Source organism: Chroicocephalus ridibundus, chromosome Z, assembly GCF_963924245.1.
Source record: "Chroicocephalus ridibundus chromosome Z, bChrRid1.1, whole genome shotgun sequence".
Classification (NCBI taxonomy): domain Eukaryota; kingdom Metazoa; phylum Chordata; class Aves; order Charadriiformes; family Laridae; genus Chroicocephalus; species Chroicocephalus ridibundus.
This window is the reverse complement of record NC_086316.1, coordinates 82298514-82314976: the sequence shown is the minus strand read 5'-3', so window position 1 is coordinate 82314976 and position 16463 is coordinate 82298514. Positions and strand designations below refer to the sequence as shown.

At 43.3% G+C, this 16463-nt stretch overlaps 1 protein-coding gene across 1 annotated transcript; it reads right to left on the bottom strand.

Moving 5' to 3' along the window:
- Window positions 1-672: 672 nt before the first annotated feature.
- Window positions 673-16453, bottom strand: LOC134508695 (urea transporter 2-like). Its single transcript, XM_063320618.1, has 9 exons — window positions 16107-16453; window positions 10130-10292; window positions 9220-9409; window positions 8730-8858; window positions 7367-7559; window positions 5855-6002; window positions 5106-5240; window positions 4107-4156; window positions 673-3395 (listed from the first exon to the last, which is right to left on the bottom strand). Exons 1-9 carry the CDS (start codon window positions 16215-16217, stop codon window positions 3219-3221), a joined length of 1296 nt encoding a protein of 431 aa, XP_063176688.1. The 5' UTR covers window positions 16218-16453; the 3' UTR covers window positions 673-3218.
- Between the last annotated feature and the right edge of the window lie 10 nt (window positions 16454-16463).

Genomic DNA, 16463 nt, shown 5'->3' with positions numbered 1-16463 from the left:
AGGGCTGTAGCCCATGTCTTGGTACCGCTGCTGGTGCTGTCAGCATGCCCTGGGCTCCCTGAGGAAGCAGCACTCCTTTGGGAAGGGAAAGGAGCTGACAAAAATCTGCTGGTCCTCGCTCAGCATCCCACGATTTCTTATCTTAAGTTGTTTATTCTTGCATTCCCTCCCCGTACCTCTGACAGCAAACCGCCTGCAGGACTAGGAAGTGTGTGGCTACAGCCAGGGCTACTGGGCACCTGAACCACAGCAGAAAAGATTGGGGCGCAGGAGAGACACTGGTGTTAAATGGTGGAGACTGGGACAGTTGCCTGACATGGAACTGGGAGTCTTGGAGGGAATTACACGCATCGGATGGAAGCAATGAGAGTCTTTTAGGAAATGGCAGTGAGGCAGTTCATTTGAGTTGGATGAAATCTGATTCCAAGCAGGTGTTTTCAAGGGGTTTGGTGTTGTGTTTTTTATTAATTATTATTATTATTTATTTTTAAAAAATGTTAAATGCAGTGACATCTCTTTTGCTATGTTATGCTGGCACTGGGAAGGAAGTAATCCAGGGAAGAGCCCCAAAACTCCTGCCCAGCATGAAAGTTTCTTACGAGTCTGATATCACTCGTGTGTCAGAAACAAGAATGCAAACAGAACACTTGGAAAAAAAAAAAGTGACTTGAATAGCGTTTATTTGACGTAAAGAAAAAAAGAACAGTTTCAATAATAAGATAAATCAGTTCTCTTAGCAAAGACTGTGTTATGAATGATAACGGGAAAAAGCATGATATGCATATTCTGACTGATATACAAGTCAAATTACCAAATAACTGTTATTTTGCATGGGGTGATGGGAAGAATGAATTCTCTGAATAGCGTAAAATGAAGAATTAATTCTGAATGACGTGCAAAATCTTTCTAATGGCTGAGACCCGGCCTTCATCTTTTCTTGTTTTTCTGTTCTGTGCATATGGTTTCTTTACCGTACTGCCAAAATGTCCCTGTTGCTCAGCAACAGCAAGCTGAAATAGCACCAGTCGGACGCAATCTGCTGATTTACACTGGCCATAAAGCGTGCACTCTTTACCGAGTGTAGATTTTGACAGAAGATTGAAAGCTAGCCTTTGTAGGTTTGCCTCTCTGGGGCACACGTGGTGCTGGGTGGGGAGATGTCAGTTCAGACACCAAAAGATAGCGTTTTCCATCCCAGTTTGACATGTGGAGAGGTGCATCCTCTGGACAGAAAACGACCTCCTCTAACTCCAATGTGGGGGCCCATCCAGCATCTCCCCTAGGAACAAGTCCTCATCTGGTCTTGAGGAGGTTTCCAGCCCCAATTGTAGCTCTGCCTTTGGCTGATCGTGCCGCTTGTACAGAAGCAGACTTTGCACTTGCACAATTAAGAAGGTGTTGATGCAGCAAAATGTCAGAAGTACAAAGAGCAGAAGTTAGAAGTTTCCTAAATATCCCCCATACGCTGATTCCATAATTTTATCTTCCAGTGTCTTTTAGACTACTTATTTAAGTGACAATCTGTCTTTGGAAGAACTTAGTGATGATAAATAGAGGAAAACTCGTATCAAACTCAAAAAAGTATGAATATTTGTTTTAAAAATTAACTCCACACAACATTATATAGATATTTACCAAGTAAAACACAGGAAATGATACATTTTTACAAGTGATCTCTGGAGTGTCAGTTATACAGAAATACTGTCAAACATCTGAAAATCTAACACTTCACCAGAAAATACTGCCAGCAGTTCATCCCAAATATTTTTCACTCAGATCTTTTTGGTGATCATAAAAAGACACGTTTTTTTTCCCAACCTCAAAAATCAGCAGTAGCACTATTCACAGGCTACTTTTTATTTCCTCTGCCAGAAGAGGAACAGGTTTTAGTCTACTTTCCCAGGAACAACAACCTGACTCAGTTGAAGATGTCCCTGCTCATGGCGGGGGGGTTGGACTAGATGACCTTTAAAGGTCCTTTCCAAGGCAAGCCATTCTATGATTCTGTGACATTACTGCACGTAGGCTAATGCCAACCGAAGGACCGGAGCATGTGGAGTAGTTGTGATGAAGATGTCAGCTTCATCGTGAGATGAAGTGTCTCGATAAGCCAGGCAGAAAGGTGGCTGAGTTAACACCCACTGAGGTGACCAGCCTGTTGGGTGCTAGGTCAGCATCCTCCTTCCCTACCTGCAGACCCCGGTAGCCTGTGCAGAGGTGGCACAAGGGCTGAGGGGGACGGTGTAGGGAGAGAGGTCAAGAAGATTGGCTCAAATTAGTTCTACTTGCGCACAGACTGAACAGAGCCATTTTATTGCATAGGAAATGGACAGCAATGACTTTGCTGTTGTCCTCTCCTAACCCATGACCACGTTCAAGTATTTAGAAAAATCATGAGGTTAACATAAAATCATGAAACTTATTACTTTTTTTTTTCTTTTTTTCTGCAGAAAAAGATTATTTTCAGTGGGACCTGTTTTCTTGGCCTTGGGTTTACAGACTTTTCTCTGCAACTGGGTAGGCCTGAAACAATTTTTTTCATGAAATATTAGAGCCCAGTGCAAACTAAAACATCCAAAAGCTGTGGCTGATAGACACCCGCTCCCTGCTGTTATTGTGACCTTTACGACAAGTCTTGCAGGTGTTAGCAACGCTGCCTGCAATTTAGTTTTGTCCATCTTGTGTGTGATGATTGCTAATACACATCTCCAGCGGGCTTGAGAGATCCTCCAGGCAGAATTCTTCACCACCTATTTTCTGCTTCGCAAAGGGTACTCTTTATTCCACTTTTCTTTTATTATGAAGCTCCCTAAGACGTATCCTATTGCTGTCGTAATCTGGTTTTAACCATTAATTAGGAGTCCCATCAGATGCTGAGAGATGCTCTGCACTTTATTGCATTACGTCTGATTGCTGTGACTTGGATTTGACAAACAGATTTTTCTTTTCAACTGCTAAGTCATTTCCCCACTGCTTAAAATTCAAGTGTCTTTTCAGGTGTATGTGCTTTTAAATCATTACGGGTTGGTCTTGGGAAAGGTCCCTCCAGCACAGTCCTATCTAATCAGAATAGAAAAAACAAATATGGTGGAAAAAGTCTCTCCACTCAGAGGGTGGCATTTTTGTCTTTTGACTTTGTAGCCCGCAAATCACATTTTTTTGGGAAACATCTTGCGCGCTTGCCTTAAAATCTGCAAAGTATCTCTTTTCTTGTGTCTTTATACCTCACAGCAGGACCTCTGATGTTTCTTCATCTTCAGATAGTAAGCTCGATTGGCTTCTGGGTAGGTGACTTTGGAGAGTGGAAGCTTGTAGATGGCAGAGTTGTTCGTGGTTATTAACAGGAAGGTCAGTGCAGACAAGCAAAAAGACCAGGTTCCTGATGGCAACCCAAACTGCAAAGAAAAACACAACCAACCTGTTTACTGTGTGTCTTTCATTCATTTGATCCCCCAGCCCTTGAACAAGACTCAGAGTCGGGCAGCTTGGAATAAGCTTTCTCAAGGAAGTCTTGACTTGATTTTTGTGGAGTCTCTCCCTGGGGAGGCAGGATTTCTTTATGAGATCTTGACATTGTGCATAAACCTGCAACGACTACCAGCTCTGGTGAGACTTCCTTCTCTTTGTGCGCCTGCAGTGGTCTTGGATGGAGATGAGGTAGGAGCAGATGGAGGTGAGACAGGAGCGGATACCAGAAGTGTTCAGCTTTTCCCTGGGCTGTTGTACTGACTACCTTCAGGCAAAACAATTAAACCGAATTTGAGGTTTCTTTACACATGTGGAGGGCCCTTTTCTCAATTGCTTCAGGCAAAAAGTGTAGGCAATATAGACAAAAAGTACAGACATATCATTGTCTCAGAGGTGTTGACAAGAGCTGTGGAAGGTTATGCGGGCTCTGAGGATGAAAAGTGGTGATGATTGTTGGTGGCCTGTTTCAGTGACAACCACGCCAACCTTCTGGGCAGGCTGTGTCCCCTCTCCCAGACCAGTTCTGCCTTTGGCTGAAACGTTATCTGAGTTTTTGTGTTTTGCCTCAGAAGCCAGGAAAATATACAATGTTCAAAACCTGTCTTTGGAAAAAAGACCTTAGCAAATACAGTACTTACCGCAGACAGCATGTTGGTCACTGTTGCTCCCAGGTAGGCACTGAAGAGGGCTGTGAAAAAGAAAGGTAGTTCCAGGTGAGTTCAGTTGCTCGTGGAGGAGACCAGCAAGGACAAACATCTCTCACGCTGCCTTGGGCAGCTCAGCCAATGTTTATGTCCATGCCTGGATAACCCCCTCTTAAAGCTCTTTCCTTCGCACTGTGTCCCCTCCATCCTGGAGCTCAGGGAAAGGGCAAAACAAAAAAAGAACTGGAGTGATGAAAAATGTGGCTATGGAAACAGAGGATTTGAAAAATGCACTGATATGGCAAGTATGTACCTTGATGGATGGGGTTAAATAGGAAAATAACCCTTCCACCCCCATCTCTCCTGCCTCTAGGGCTAGAAGGTGGGTCAATGAGATCCAAAGCTAAATCTTTTTTATATGAGCACTGAATGAGCAATAGTTTCACTCCCAGCTCACTCTGATATTGAAATTTCATATGGAATTGCCTTATAAATAATTTTTCAATCATTCTGTGTTGCCTAGCTCATGCCTTTTGTATCCATTTCAATAGACTGGGGAAACTGTACTGCCTAACTACAGATGCAGACTGATCTTGAGCTCCAGTTTTCTCAAAGTTTAGGGGATGCTCTGAAGAAGGAATTTGAGCTGCTATTTATGATTGTAAAAACGAGTATGATTCATCCAGCAATGTTGAACAAACACAATTAACACCTCAAAACTAGGCATCTAATTTCAAAGACCTTAGTTAATCAGCGTCCACTGATTGCCTCTTTTCCTTTGAACGCAACTCTTGGCTGAAAGCGAAAGCAATGCTTTTATTTTGTCAGGGGACGTTGGAGCAACGGCTCCGACATCCGTCTCCATCATTCGTCAGTCTCGCCTAAGTCCGTCTGGAGGTGGCCATCTGGCTTCAGCCCACCTCGGGTATCAATGCATCTTGTCTCACTTCAAAAGGAAACGTGGCAGTAGTGAAAAATCCATGGGGTACGTACCGCAGGCAATTGCCAGCAAATGTGTCTGCCAGGTGAAAGCGTAGAACATGCCTCCGATGGCAACGCAGGAGAGGGAGCTGTTGTAGCCCCACAAGCCGGAGTAGACTTTGCTAAATGGCGTTGCTAAGCTCAGTGCTGGAAAATAAGTCAAAGAAGTGTCATTCCTTGGCTAAAGAGATAAAAGCAGCTAGAAACGTCATGAATTCAGCTTTTTAGGGCTCTAGCGTGCATAGGTACACTGGGTTCCTACTTTGTAGTCATGTTGCTACGGTCTAAGACTAAAGCCGCTTTAATCTAATGCAGTCACGTCAGAATTTCCCTGGTGCTGCTGAGCTGAATTTGGCCGTAACAGTCTCAGCGGAAGATGTATGAGTGAATGAGTGTGCATGTGAACTCTGAATGCATCCCCGAGGCCTGCGCGTTCAGAGTGATGACTCTGGCTTTTATTAGGCTGCTCCTAAAACCATCAGAATATATTCAGAAATGAAGTATTTAATGATAAAAATTCATTTCAGCCAAAAATACGCTTCTTTCTTCTGAAGATTTCCACCAATATAAAATGAGGTAAGAGAATGGGCAAGTCAATCAAAAGAATTCTTATAACCTAGCAACATAGATATTTTTTTTTTTTTCAAGCAGTCATTCTCCAGTGGAAGAAACGTTTGTGACTGTAAATGCTCCACTCATTGCAGTTCCTCTTTTATTCTCCATGCTTTTATATAAATCTGTGACACAAGTCAAATCCTTACCTGCCAGCATCCCCACTGCTGATCCAATTGCCGCATGCAGACAAATGAGCGGAGAAGAGATAAATAAGGCAATCAGGAAAATTCCCCCAGTCCAGGGGTTATCGCAGCCATAAACCTGACCCACCCCAACTGGAATGGATTGAAGGAGCTGCAGGAATTTTAAAAAAAAGAAAAAAAGAAAAAGAAGGTGATTTGTTATTGGCTTTGTAATATTTAAAAAAAAACACAAACTTTTTTCTTCGCCAGGTTCGTGTTTGGCATTTGTTGGCTGCAGTCTCTCTTTCTGGGCTGTAAGTGGAAAGTTTGGACACTGCTCGGGAGACAGCAGGGCATTTCCACAGGGTTTCCCCTTCGATGAAAATGAGTCATGCCTTTTCCCTAGCCATGAGCTCCTCTGGCGGGTTTTTGCTCTAATATCAAAGGTAAATGTCTTTTGTGAAAGGACTTGGAAGGGTTTGCTCATCATCTTTACACGTGCTGCTGACTTGGACATTTTTACACGGTGTTGTGGAGCACAACAGTGAATCTAGGAAATGGAAGCGCTCAGGTAGATGATGCATTTGAGAAGACATTTGCCTCTGAGTGGGCAGATCCGAGGGTGGAATGGCCAGTAATGGCTTGGCCAGAATTACGAGGCTTTACTCGGGTAGACCCTGATCTGCTTATATACCTGAAACTCCCTTGGGATTCAGTAGGAATATGAATGAGAGTTGCTGGGTTCGTGGGACAGGGCCCAACTTGGTCACAGCTTAGAGATGGTATCGAGACACTTTTCCTCAAAATGTTGTGCTCCTCCACGTGGAAGAGCCCATTTATGGTCCCCTTAAAATTACACACCATAGTAAACGTTTTTTTGAGAAATTTCATTTGTGTGGATTGGTACTTAGTGTCAATTAACTTCCTTTTCTTAATTGCTCCCTGGGAACCCCTCAAAACTAGTCCACAGAGCATTAGGGGAAAGTTATTACTCTAGTACCTGTATTGTTTACGGCGCTATGCAGGAGAATAAAATGTTTCTTTGGAAAGGTCCCCCTTGAATATTAATTAAAGATATGTGAGCACGTGCCTGCACCCAAATTTGTAACTATTCTTCCATAGTAATATCTGCCTGCTCATTTCTAATCGCAGAGGTGCAATTTTAAAACCACAGCTCTCTGTACGTGGAAACTAAAATTAACCTGTGAGTTAACTGGTAGTCTCAGCACAACCTTATCTATGGGGCACCAATCAGTATGTGCACAGTAATGGGTAATTAGATTAGAGAGGGTCTTTGAAGATTATAGTTTAGATCCAACTGTAAATGAAAGATTCCAGATACCAAAAAGATTCTTATTTTCAAGCTCTCAAAAATGTCAGTTCCTAGAGTAAACGTTTACATTTTGGATAATAGCTATCTTATAAATGCAATTTTGTATTTCCAGGCCGTAGTGCAGTAACATAAAGGAAGATAATATCATTATATAGTGGTTTTCTTTGTAAACGGAGGAGGCTGTTATCCCTAGGGCATCCTACCATTGGCATTTCGGCATCCGTCCAGGTGATGTTTGGTGTTGCTGTTGCAGGCTGAGTGACGGTTGTAGGGAAGAAGAGGTTATGGGGTCCTGATGCAGCCAGGTATAAGGTCAAGGCCAAGTTAAAAGGCAAGGTGAAAACAGGCAGATCCCACTTGCTGAAGACTGAGCCTAAAGCGCTGGTGAGAACAGGGCTGAAAGAAGAACAAAATGGTCTCACTAGGAGCTTGTCAGGTAGGCAAAAAAAAAATATAAAAGAAAAACCCAACATAAAAAACAACTGCAGGAAATTCACTCGGGTGGTTTTTTTTGGGTTTTTTTTTTGTTTGTGTTTTTTTTTTTTTTTTTTAAAAAAAGCTGTTTAATTTCCTCAGTCTTTCTGATAAAATCAGAGAAATGCTAGGGTCACTCAGTAAATTTCCTACCCTTCTCAGGGCGGTTAGCAATGTACAGATTCTTGTCACATTATGCAATATATGAGGTGAATTGGGTGCATAGATGGTGACCACGAAGGAGCCAAGATCCTCCACTCATATGGAGGACCCAGTGTTTTTAATAGAGTTATTCCACAGCTCAGTCTCAGTGTTTGGGGTTTTGCTTTTTTTTTTTTTTTTTTTTATTACTTGAAGTGGACTGAATTTAGGACAACCAGGTCTGAGTGACCTGTGAAGGTGGCTGCGTGTCCTGTTTAAGCTCATGGATCAGAAGTAAAGGCTAACATCAAAGTTGTGCTTATTAAAGTGAGTATAACACGACGTGAACTTCAGGCAGAGAGATGATATGTGTGATTTAGCAATCTCCAACTAGACATTTGGGGGTGAAAGAACATCTTTCAAAATTTCTGCTGTCCGAATACCTAGCAGGTTATGGTGTCATATATATGAGTAAAGTATTATTAGTTGTTTGTTTTGATTAGCATCAACTGTCACGTCTTGGGACCACTGAACAGCTTCTGTGCCTGGAGAGGTAAATTTTCATGACATTTTTATATGGTGGCTTAAATAGATGAAACACTTGTGGTTGATGGTGGTAGGGAATGGTTAAAATAACGTTCCTCTTGAGACAAAAATGAATTGATGCATCGCAGCAATATGGCTAACATTTAGGGCATTGAATTACATACGATCAGCCATCAATTTTCTTTTTCCCCATTGGGTTTATTTGTGATTATGTGGGTATTTTATTTGTTCTGGGATTACATTTGAGTTTAAAAGTGCAAATAATGATTCAGATTTAGTAGCCCATATGTGCCAGTTGTGTTTCTTTCACATTGTGGTCTGTATAGTGCATAAAAATACAACGGCTCGGTCTCAGTGTGGGGACACTGGGGCTGGAATAGGAAGCAGAGGAGCCATCTGACTTACCAGGTCATGGACACCAGCACTACTGGCAGCAGAAGCCACCAGTGGTAGTCTCCCTTAGCAGAGAAGACGGCCATGAGCAATCCCACCAAGACCCCGTTATAGCCATACAGGCCTGCTGCTACGGCGGATCTGCGTGAAGGAAACAACCATCTTGAAATCTTCTCCACTGCGGGTGCTTTGCTCGCATCATGCCCTCTCTCCCCTTGCAATCATGACTCCGTGTGATGACAACCTGCCAAGGCTCATGCATCAACTTTCAGTTTCACATGCTTGAGTCCCAGGTCCTCCTAGCAACTACCCCTTCTGCAGTTATGTCCAGTGTCCCTTTTGCACTAGACGCAGGATGGTGGGAAGATCTGTCTGGTCCTACCGGAGCAGATACCTAGCCAATGAAGGCTACATACATGCTTTTCATCCATGTTGCTTGTTTAACGTGTAGGACAGCATTGAAGTCACAGTCTGGTTTTGAATGGGAAAAGGACGGACTTACCTGTCCTGACCCAGAACAAGCGCTGTTAAAGTTGAGACAACCGTTCCTAAACAGCCTGTGAGTGTCCACCATGGGTTCTGCACCAGGAAACCAGCAACTACGATAAGCCCACTGAGGGGATTGTTGACAAACATCACCTGGGATATCCCACGCAGCACCCAGTCAATAAACTGGATCATGAGAGGCTTATCTGGAAGAGATCGAATTGAACAATAACAAAAAAACCAAAACAAAATGCACAGATGATACTGATTCAGGATGGGTTTTTTTTGAAACTCAGGAAGAATTTTGGCAGTGGAACTTGGCAGCACGACTGAAGCAATGAATCAACAAGACTGTAAAACCTGACTGGGATTTATTATGGTCTATACTGAAGTCTTGCAGCTGGAAAGCTGAGATGAACAGGGTGGTTGCCAGAGTCCCCTGTTATAAAGCACCCTGAACTGGTTTCATATGAACTGGCTAATTTATGATGTCTGTGCCTCAGATGGGAAATCGTCTGTGTATCCCATTGCTGATTTATTATGGGGACCTAACACACCTACCTATGTGTAATTTAACTTCACAGTGGCATTAGGCTTGACAGAAACTGCTCAGCTGAAAGGACAGGGAGCGTTATGAAGAATGGCAGAACACAGAACAACCATCCTGGGTTATGTTCTATGGGACTAAATTTGCTTTGTACATGGCATATTGGGAGGTAAATGTCATCTCAGTCATCCTCAAGATTTAAGCAATACGTAGATCTCTGTACAAAGCTGATTTTTTCCTACGAAATGGAAATAAATCAGGGCAGAGGTAGTTTCTGTAATACTTCAACTTGAATCATGTCACTGAGAAGTTACTTGTGACTCCTTTGATGTAATTCTTCTTTGGAATCCCCTAATTAGTCATGATGAAGTAGCTTTACCTTTTAGCCAGGCTCCAAATTCCTTCATGTCTCCAGTGATGTACCCAAAAGCCCTGCAGACTCTCTTCCCAGCTTCACTCAGTGGATTCTGCTTTATTGGCTTTCTTTCCCCTTTGGTTTCTATCTTGACATCGACACTGTTTTCCATGTTTATGTTCTGACCCTTTAGTAAAATTCAATGGGAAAAAAAAAAAAGATCATTACAATGCCTCTTATTGATTTCTGTTTACTCTCTCTACCACATATTATTGCTCACCACATGGTATCTTGGAGCCAGAAAGAGAAAAATCCTTACTCTGAACACCTGATTCTCATTTCTCCATAAGCACTTTTCTTCTTCAGGTGTTTTTGGGACCCTGTGCTGTCCTTGCAGCTTTCATGGAGTCATAGATTTGAACACCGTAAGAAATCCGTGAGGCTGGTGTCATAGTATTTTACCTGATTTTAACACCCTGCTCAGCTATATCATGTTTTCTAGAAATCAAGCAGCTCTTGGTTTAAAGGGTGACTTCAAGAAGAGCAAGACAGCATGAGAGGACACTGGCTTCACAGAAGTTAAAGCTTACCTCAGGATTCAAATTAATAGAAGCTGAACACAGAAGTTAGTAGAAGTTGAACCACAATCTAGGAAGCTGCTTCAATGATTAAGTTTCGCCTGCTGCTTAACCCGTATTTCCAGTTTGAATTTATCCATCAGCCATCAATAGTAGGTGCTTCTCGGTTAGGTTTATGCATCTCTATACAGTCACCTACTGGGATCAGCTCAGCCTTTCTCATGAGCTTGTCCTTGGCTTGAGTGGTGTTCATGGTAGCTCACTCTATTACTCACGTACATACATACATTTCTTTTTTTCTGTGTTGAATTTTAATTTTAGATGCCCATCTTTAGAAGTATCCCGCACTGATTTAAGGGCTTAAAGGCCAAATTCAGAGTGCTTGCTTTCGATTTGCCTTAGTCTTCTTGGCTTCTTCTCTCTGCCATGCTCTTCAGCATAAGACAAGATAGGTGACCACGTATTGCGACCTGTGGTAAGAAATCCTCAGGGACTAATGAAAAGACTCTTATTAAATTAATCAGGCACTGTATCGAGCCTTAAATAAATTAGGGGAGTTTTATAAGCCAAACAGAGGTTTTTAGGCCTAAGTAAGGTGTTTGGCACATCCACAGAGGGCTGGTAGAGATGGATTGCCCTATGGGAGACATGCCCTTTGGATTAAGAGGAATACCCTTTGGCACCTCATACAGCTCTAGACAGCTTCATTCAGGCACGTGGATCAGAGACTTACACCTAACTGTAAACACTGGAGTTTAAAACCGATGTCCTATAGTCAATTCATTATTTGTTCATAGAATCATCTAGGTTGGAAGGGACCTTTAAGATCATTGACTCCAACCATCAACTTAACACTGACAAAACCACCAGTCAACCGTGTCCCTCAGCACCATGTCTGCCCAGCTTTTAAATACCTCCAGGGATGGTGATTCCGCCACTTCCCTGGGCAGCCTGTTCCAATGCTTGACAACCCTTTCAGTGAAGAACTTTTTCCTAGTATCCATCCTGAACCTCCCCTGGCGCAACTTGAGGCTGTTTTCTCTTGTCCTATTGCTTGTTACCTGGGAGAAGAGACCGACCCTCACCTTGCAACAACGTCCTCCTCCCTGAAGGAGCTGCAGAGAGCGAGAAGGTCTCCCCTCAGCCTCCTTTTCTCCAGGCTGAACACCCCCAGCTCCCTCAGCCGCTCCTCACCAGACTTGTGCTCCAGACCCCTCTCCAGCTCCATTGCCCTTGTTTAAGGGCCTATTCTCAACATGAATTCAGCAAATTTAAAACAGCCAAACCTTTCCCTGGAGTGTATTCAGTTTCCTGAAGAGTGGGACTAATCCTTGGTAACTGTCAAGACAAAGAAACACAAGCCAGGGTACGTTGCTGAGCGAATACAGAACCAGAGCTGCTTCATGTCTCAGTGGTGAGTAACAGCTTGTGCCAGAAGTAAAGAATTTAAGTTGTGAGTTAATAATCTAAATAAGATGATACAAGCATGTAATTATTGGAGTTAGTGCTTGACTCGCACTTCAGTAAAAGCCTTCTTGGCAGCTGGGGAAGAGAATCCATGCTTCAGAGCTACAGGTGCTGAGGACTTAAGCTGAAGCAGCCTCACCCGTGGGAATTACACTTGCAGACCCCGACATTTGGTTAAGCAGCTCTGAGCCTTTGCTCCGGGAACAGCTGGTTAATGTACATCCTGGCCAGTTTCTTAGTGTATGTTCTTGGAAGGATGATGGTGACACTTCAGGAAGTAGTAAATATTTGCACAAATAATAAATAGACATTTTCTGCCTTCTGGAGGGCCGTGCTAACACAAGGTTAGGTTCCGCATCCAAGAGGCTGAAGACAGGACCAGTATGAAGAAAAGTGTTGAATTTGACTTTGTGTAGGACATGAAGGGAAGGAGCTTTACTAGAAGAGGAAGAAAAGAAAAGGATAAGAGTGTTGCTAGGGATGGTGTGTCGGTGCTGGAAGGCTTTTTCCTGGCTCAGTTATAATTCATTACCTTGATTCATTAACCTTCGCTTTTCTCATATTTTACTCTGAAATAATGGAATAAGTGAATTGGATGCACTTTCCGTTAAATCAAAATTTCCAGCCAAGATAAGTGCTCTTCATTTGGTGAAAGTGCATTTACATTTTCAATTTAAAGAATCCTCCTCTTTATGTGACTAAGGCTTTCTCTGTTGCTAATCCATAAAGTCAAGGGCTGTTGGGTTTGCCTGTGCAGAGCGATGTTGTGTGTCCCGTGCTAGCATGCCCGATGTGTTTCCTTGTTTGCTGATTGCTCCGCAGCAGCCTGGAGGTGTTCTGCAGCGTGGGATGTAATGTGCTGTAATAACGATGTAAGAAAGAGGCGCTGAGTCACTGTCTGATTGACTCACGCAGTGGAGAATAGGATGGGTCACGTTGGAGGCCCTACCTCATCAACACTTTGAGTTGCTTTGCCATAGGGAGGCACTTAAGTGCATGCCTAAGGTAGTACTGCACGGTGTAAGCCTGAGACTGCACAGCTCCTTTGCTCTGGGTTTTCATGGGCAGAAGTGAAGTCAGCTTGATGCACTTGGCACAGCAAAAAGAACCAGGTGACCAGGTGAGTCACTTCCACCAACCTGGCTTGAACTTCACCCCCAATGAAGGCTGCGTCAATGCCCTGCATACCTGTTCTTCCAGAATATTCAAAATCAGAGTGCTTGGGGGGTGATCACGGGCACCTTCTGGCCAGGGGTCAAACTCGCGTTCATTGTTTCCCTGTCCATCAAGTGGTGTGTCTCTCTAGAGACGAATCACATGAACTTCAGTTCATCTTTCCTATCAGTTTATATACGCTAAAGGTGAAGGAAATCATTATGAAACACGCCAGCACCTGCAGAGCAGGCTGGTACATAATGGGTAGGCTAAGAGCACCCTTGGTTTCAGGTGGGGTCTTCGTGATGCTGTGAAGACCCAGATCCAGCCCTGTCGGCTGCCTCCTGCGTACGATGGTTTGGTTATCACCGCAGCCATGGTTCTGGTCCCATCTCTCCAGAAATGCAGTGTGGAGGACTTGCACTACTTCTACTTAGTTGTCCAAAGAAAGTATAAGCGAACCACTTGGAAACCCATACCACCATAGATTTTTTTGGGGCATTTTAAATAATTTTTTGGCATTATAAGCAGCAGTATCTGCCATATATGCTCAGATTAATGGTCTGCTAACACATACCTTGTTTTAGGGAGTAGGCGATAGCTATTTAAGAAAGGACAGAAGACAAAAAGTATGTGTGTTTTTTGACAGGGATTGTATGAAGGCCAGCCTACAAGCAGGTCTTTTGAAGCTAAGTTAACATGCATTAACTTAATTAACTTAATTTTCAGTCAAAGTGGGTTTTTTTTGTTTGGTGCACGAAGGAAGAAAATGGAAATAATTGTGAAAGAACTGTTCCGCTAGGGCAGACTGGCTGGCTTCTGTAGGGGTGAAGGCTTTTTAATTTTTTCATTTATTTCTTATTTCTGTTAGTCTGGGAGAGTGTTTTTTGATCTCAGAATCTTAACTAAAGACTGTAGGTCCTGCTCTCAGACGCACAGCTTGAAGTGCGCTGCCTGATCTCATGTGTGCTCTGGAGAGCCGCTCCAGCCGAGCGTTTGGTAGGAAAAGCCGTGCCGGCTCCCGATGCTGGTGTGTAACTGGTGTGACCAGGAGCAGCAGCAGGACCCCAGCGGAGCCAGTCTGAATGTGATTCTCATCTCTGTGATGCAAGGGACCGATTTGTGCTCTGCTGCGAGTGCAGAGGAACTCTTTAAAACTCTTTTCCCATGGTGTACCATGGAAAGGGAGAGATAGATCTGGGGCACTGCTGCTTTTCCCCAGTGATTCCAGATGTTTGCTTGCCTAGTTATCTTTGAGCTGTTGGATAATATCTCTCTGTCATCCTCGCTGAGGATGCTCACGTAAGCAAGAAGACAAGTTTTGCAGCTAAGAGTATCTAAATACTTTTGTATCGGCTGTGAAATGGAACCCATGTGAATAGAAAAGAAAAAAGATGTTTATCTTGCATGAAAATGAGATCATCGCAGGGCCAAAAAGCTAATCTACTGGGTGGTTTTTTTCAATCGTCTATTCAGAGTTAATGAATGTCCTGTAGCAAAGCACTGATGTTATGCAACTTCATGTCTCCCTAAATCAATTTCTCTTCCACTTGTGTACACTTCTTCCCTGTCACGCCATACCTACGGCATCTCAGTAATGCCTCGTTAAAGCTGCAGCGTAGCAGGCTCCGGGCTGGTGCTGTGCTCCTGCAGCATCTGGCCCGCAAATACTTTTTTTTTATTCATGTGCTAAAATGGAGACAAGCCTGGTCACACAGTCGTTGTGTTCTGTACATGCTAAAAGTGTTGCTGTGCTTGCAGCTGGGAAAAAAAGTGGCTTTTATTTGACTACTTGTTTTAATACTCCCAGGTAATAGTTATTTCCAAGCTGGTGCCTGTGTTGCTAGGTGTTGGGCTCTGAAAATGCAGCAAAATTATCTAGTACTTTCTCTTCTTTCTGGAATTTTCCTCTCTCCCTGCCAAAATTCAAGTCAGTCTGTAAATCAAGAGGATTTAAATTACCATGTGGTATTTGTTTGTCCAAGGAACTGCTACCGCACAATTACAGTCTTTGTATCTCGCATTCTCTGAATTGTTGCTGTGAAGTGTGCGGGCAGCCAGCCCTGTGTGCAGCATGTTTTTAGAGGAATTCCTGCATCCAAGTACAATAGGAGGAAAGGGCCAGATTCTCAGCCACTCTGATTCCAGCGCAGCCCGTGTAATGTTTAGTTAACCCGGGGGTTTAGTGAAGCCAGATAAGTGGAGCGTTATGTGTAGGAACACACGCATGCACAAGCGCACCCCTCAAAACAGAGAGAGATCATAACGCACCTGACCCTCACTGAAAAAAAGGTTCACGTTTTCCCACAGAAGACACATTTCAAAGCATTTGTTCCAAAAAAAACCCACCAAAAACGCTCATCCCTCAGATTCAAATATTCATTAAGCCCATTCGCAATTCAGTTTTCAGAGATCTGTCTCTCGGGGACAGAGAAATCCAGAGATACTATCACATTAGCTGCATATTATTACTATCTGGGCATTTTTTATTTTGCAGAATAGAAAGGCGATAAAAGAAGATGTTAAAGAGTTCCAGGACCCTATTTTTTTTTTTTTTTCCTCTCAAAGGTTCAGCCAACTGGGCTAAGCAGTACTAATAAATCCTCGCGCTGCTAGGAAACTCTCAATAACCGAAATCCTCGTGACATTCCCCAACCCCTGTGTTGAGGGGAGTGAGGTCAGGAGGACTGTTCAAATGCTGTTCGTTGGGCATTTTGGAGGAGAAGAAAGATCCAGGTAAGTCAGTAACAGGGTGCACATTTATTGCTGTGTATGAAAAGGAATGAAGAAAGTCCTCTTACCTCTCCGTCGAGTTGAGGGGTAACTGTTGCTGTGCTGTCTAGGACAGAAGGAAAGCAGGACCAAGAGACTGGGGAAAAGAAAATGCCCCACCAGCTTATATAGGCTAGCATGGCTCCTGTCCTGATACTACTAATTATTTTGTTTCTCCTCCCACTTGGTGAGCTCCAAGCAAATGTCAGGAAGGTTCCCTCTTGAATTCTCCACCTTTCCTCTTGCTCTGTCCTTGGTCTCTTGCCAGCAGCCTCTCCAAATGTCCTCTCCCTGCTGGTTTTTTTTCTTTTTTTTTTTGGTTTTTGTTTTTTAACTAACTCTCCTTTAACTCTGTCCTTTCTCCTCCGCCACCACTTAAAAGGACT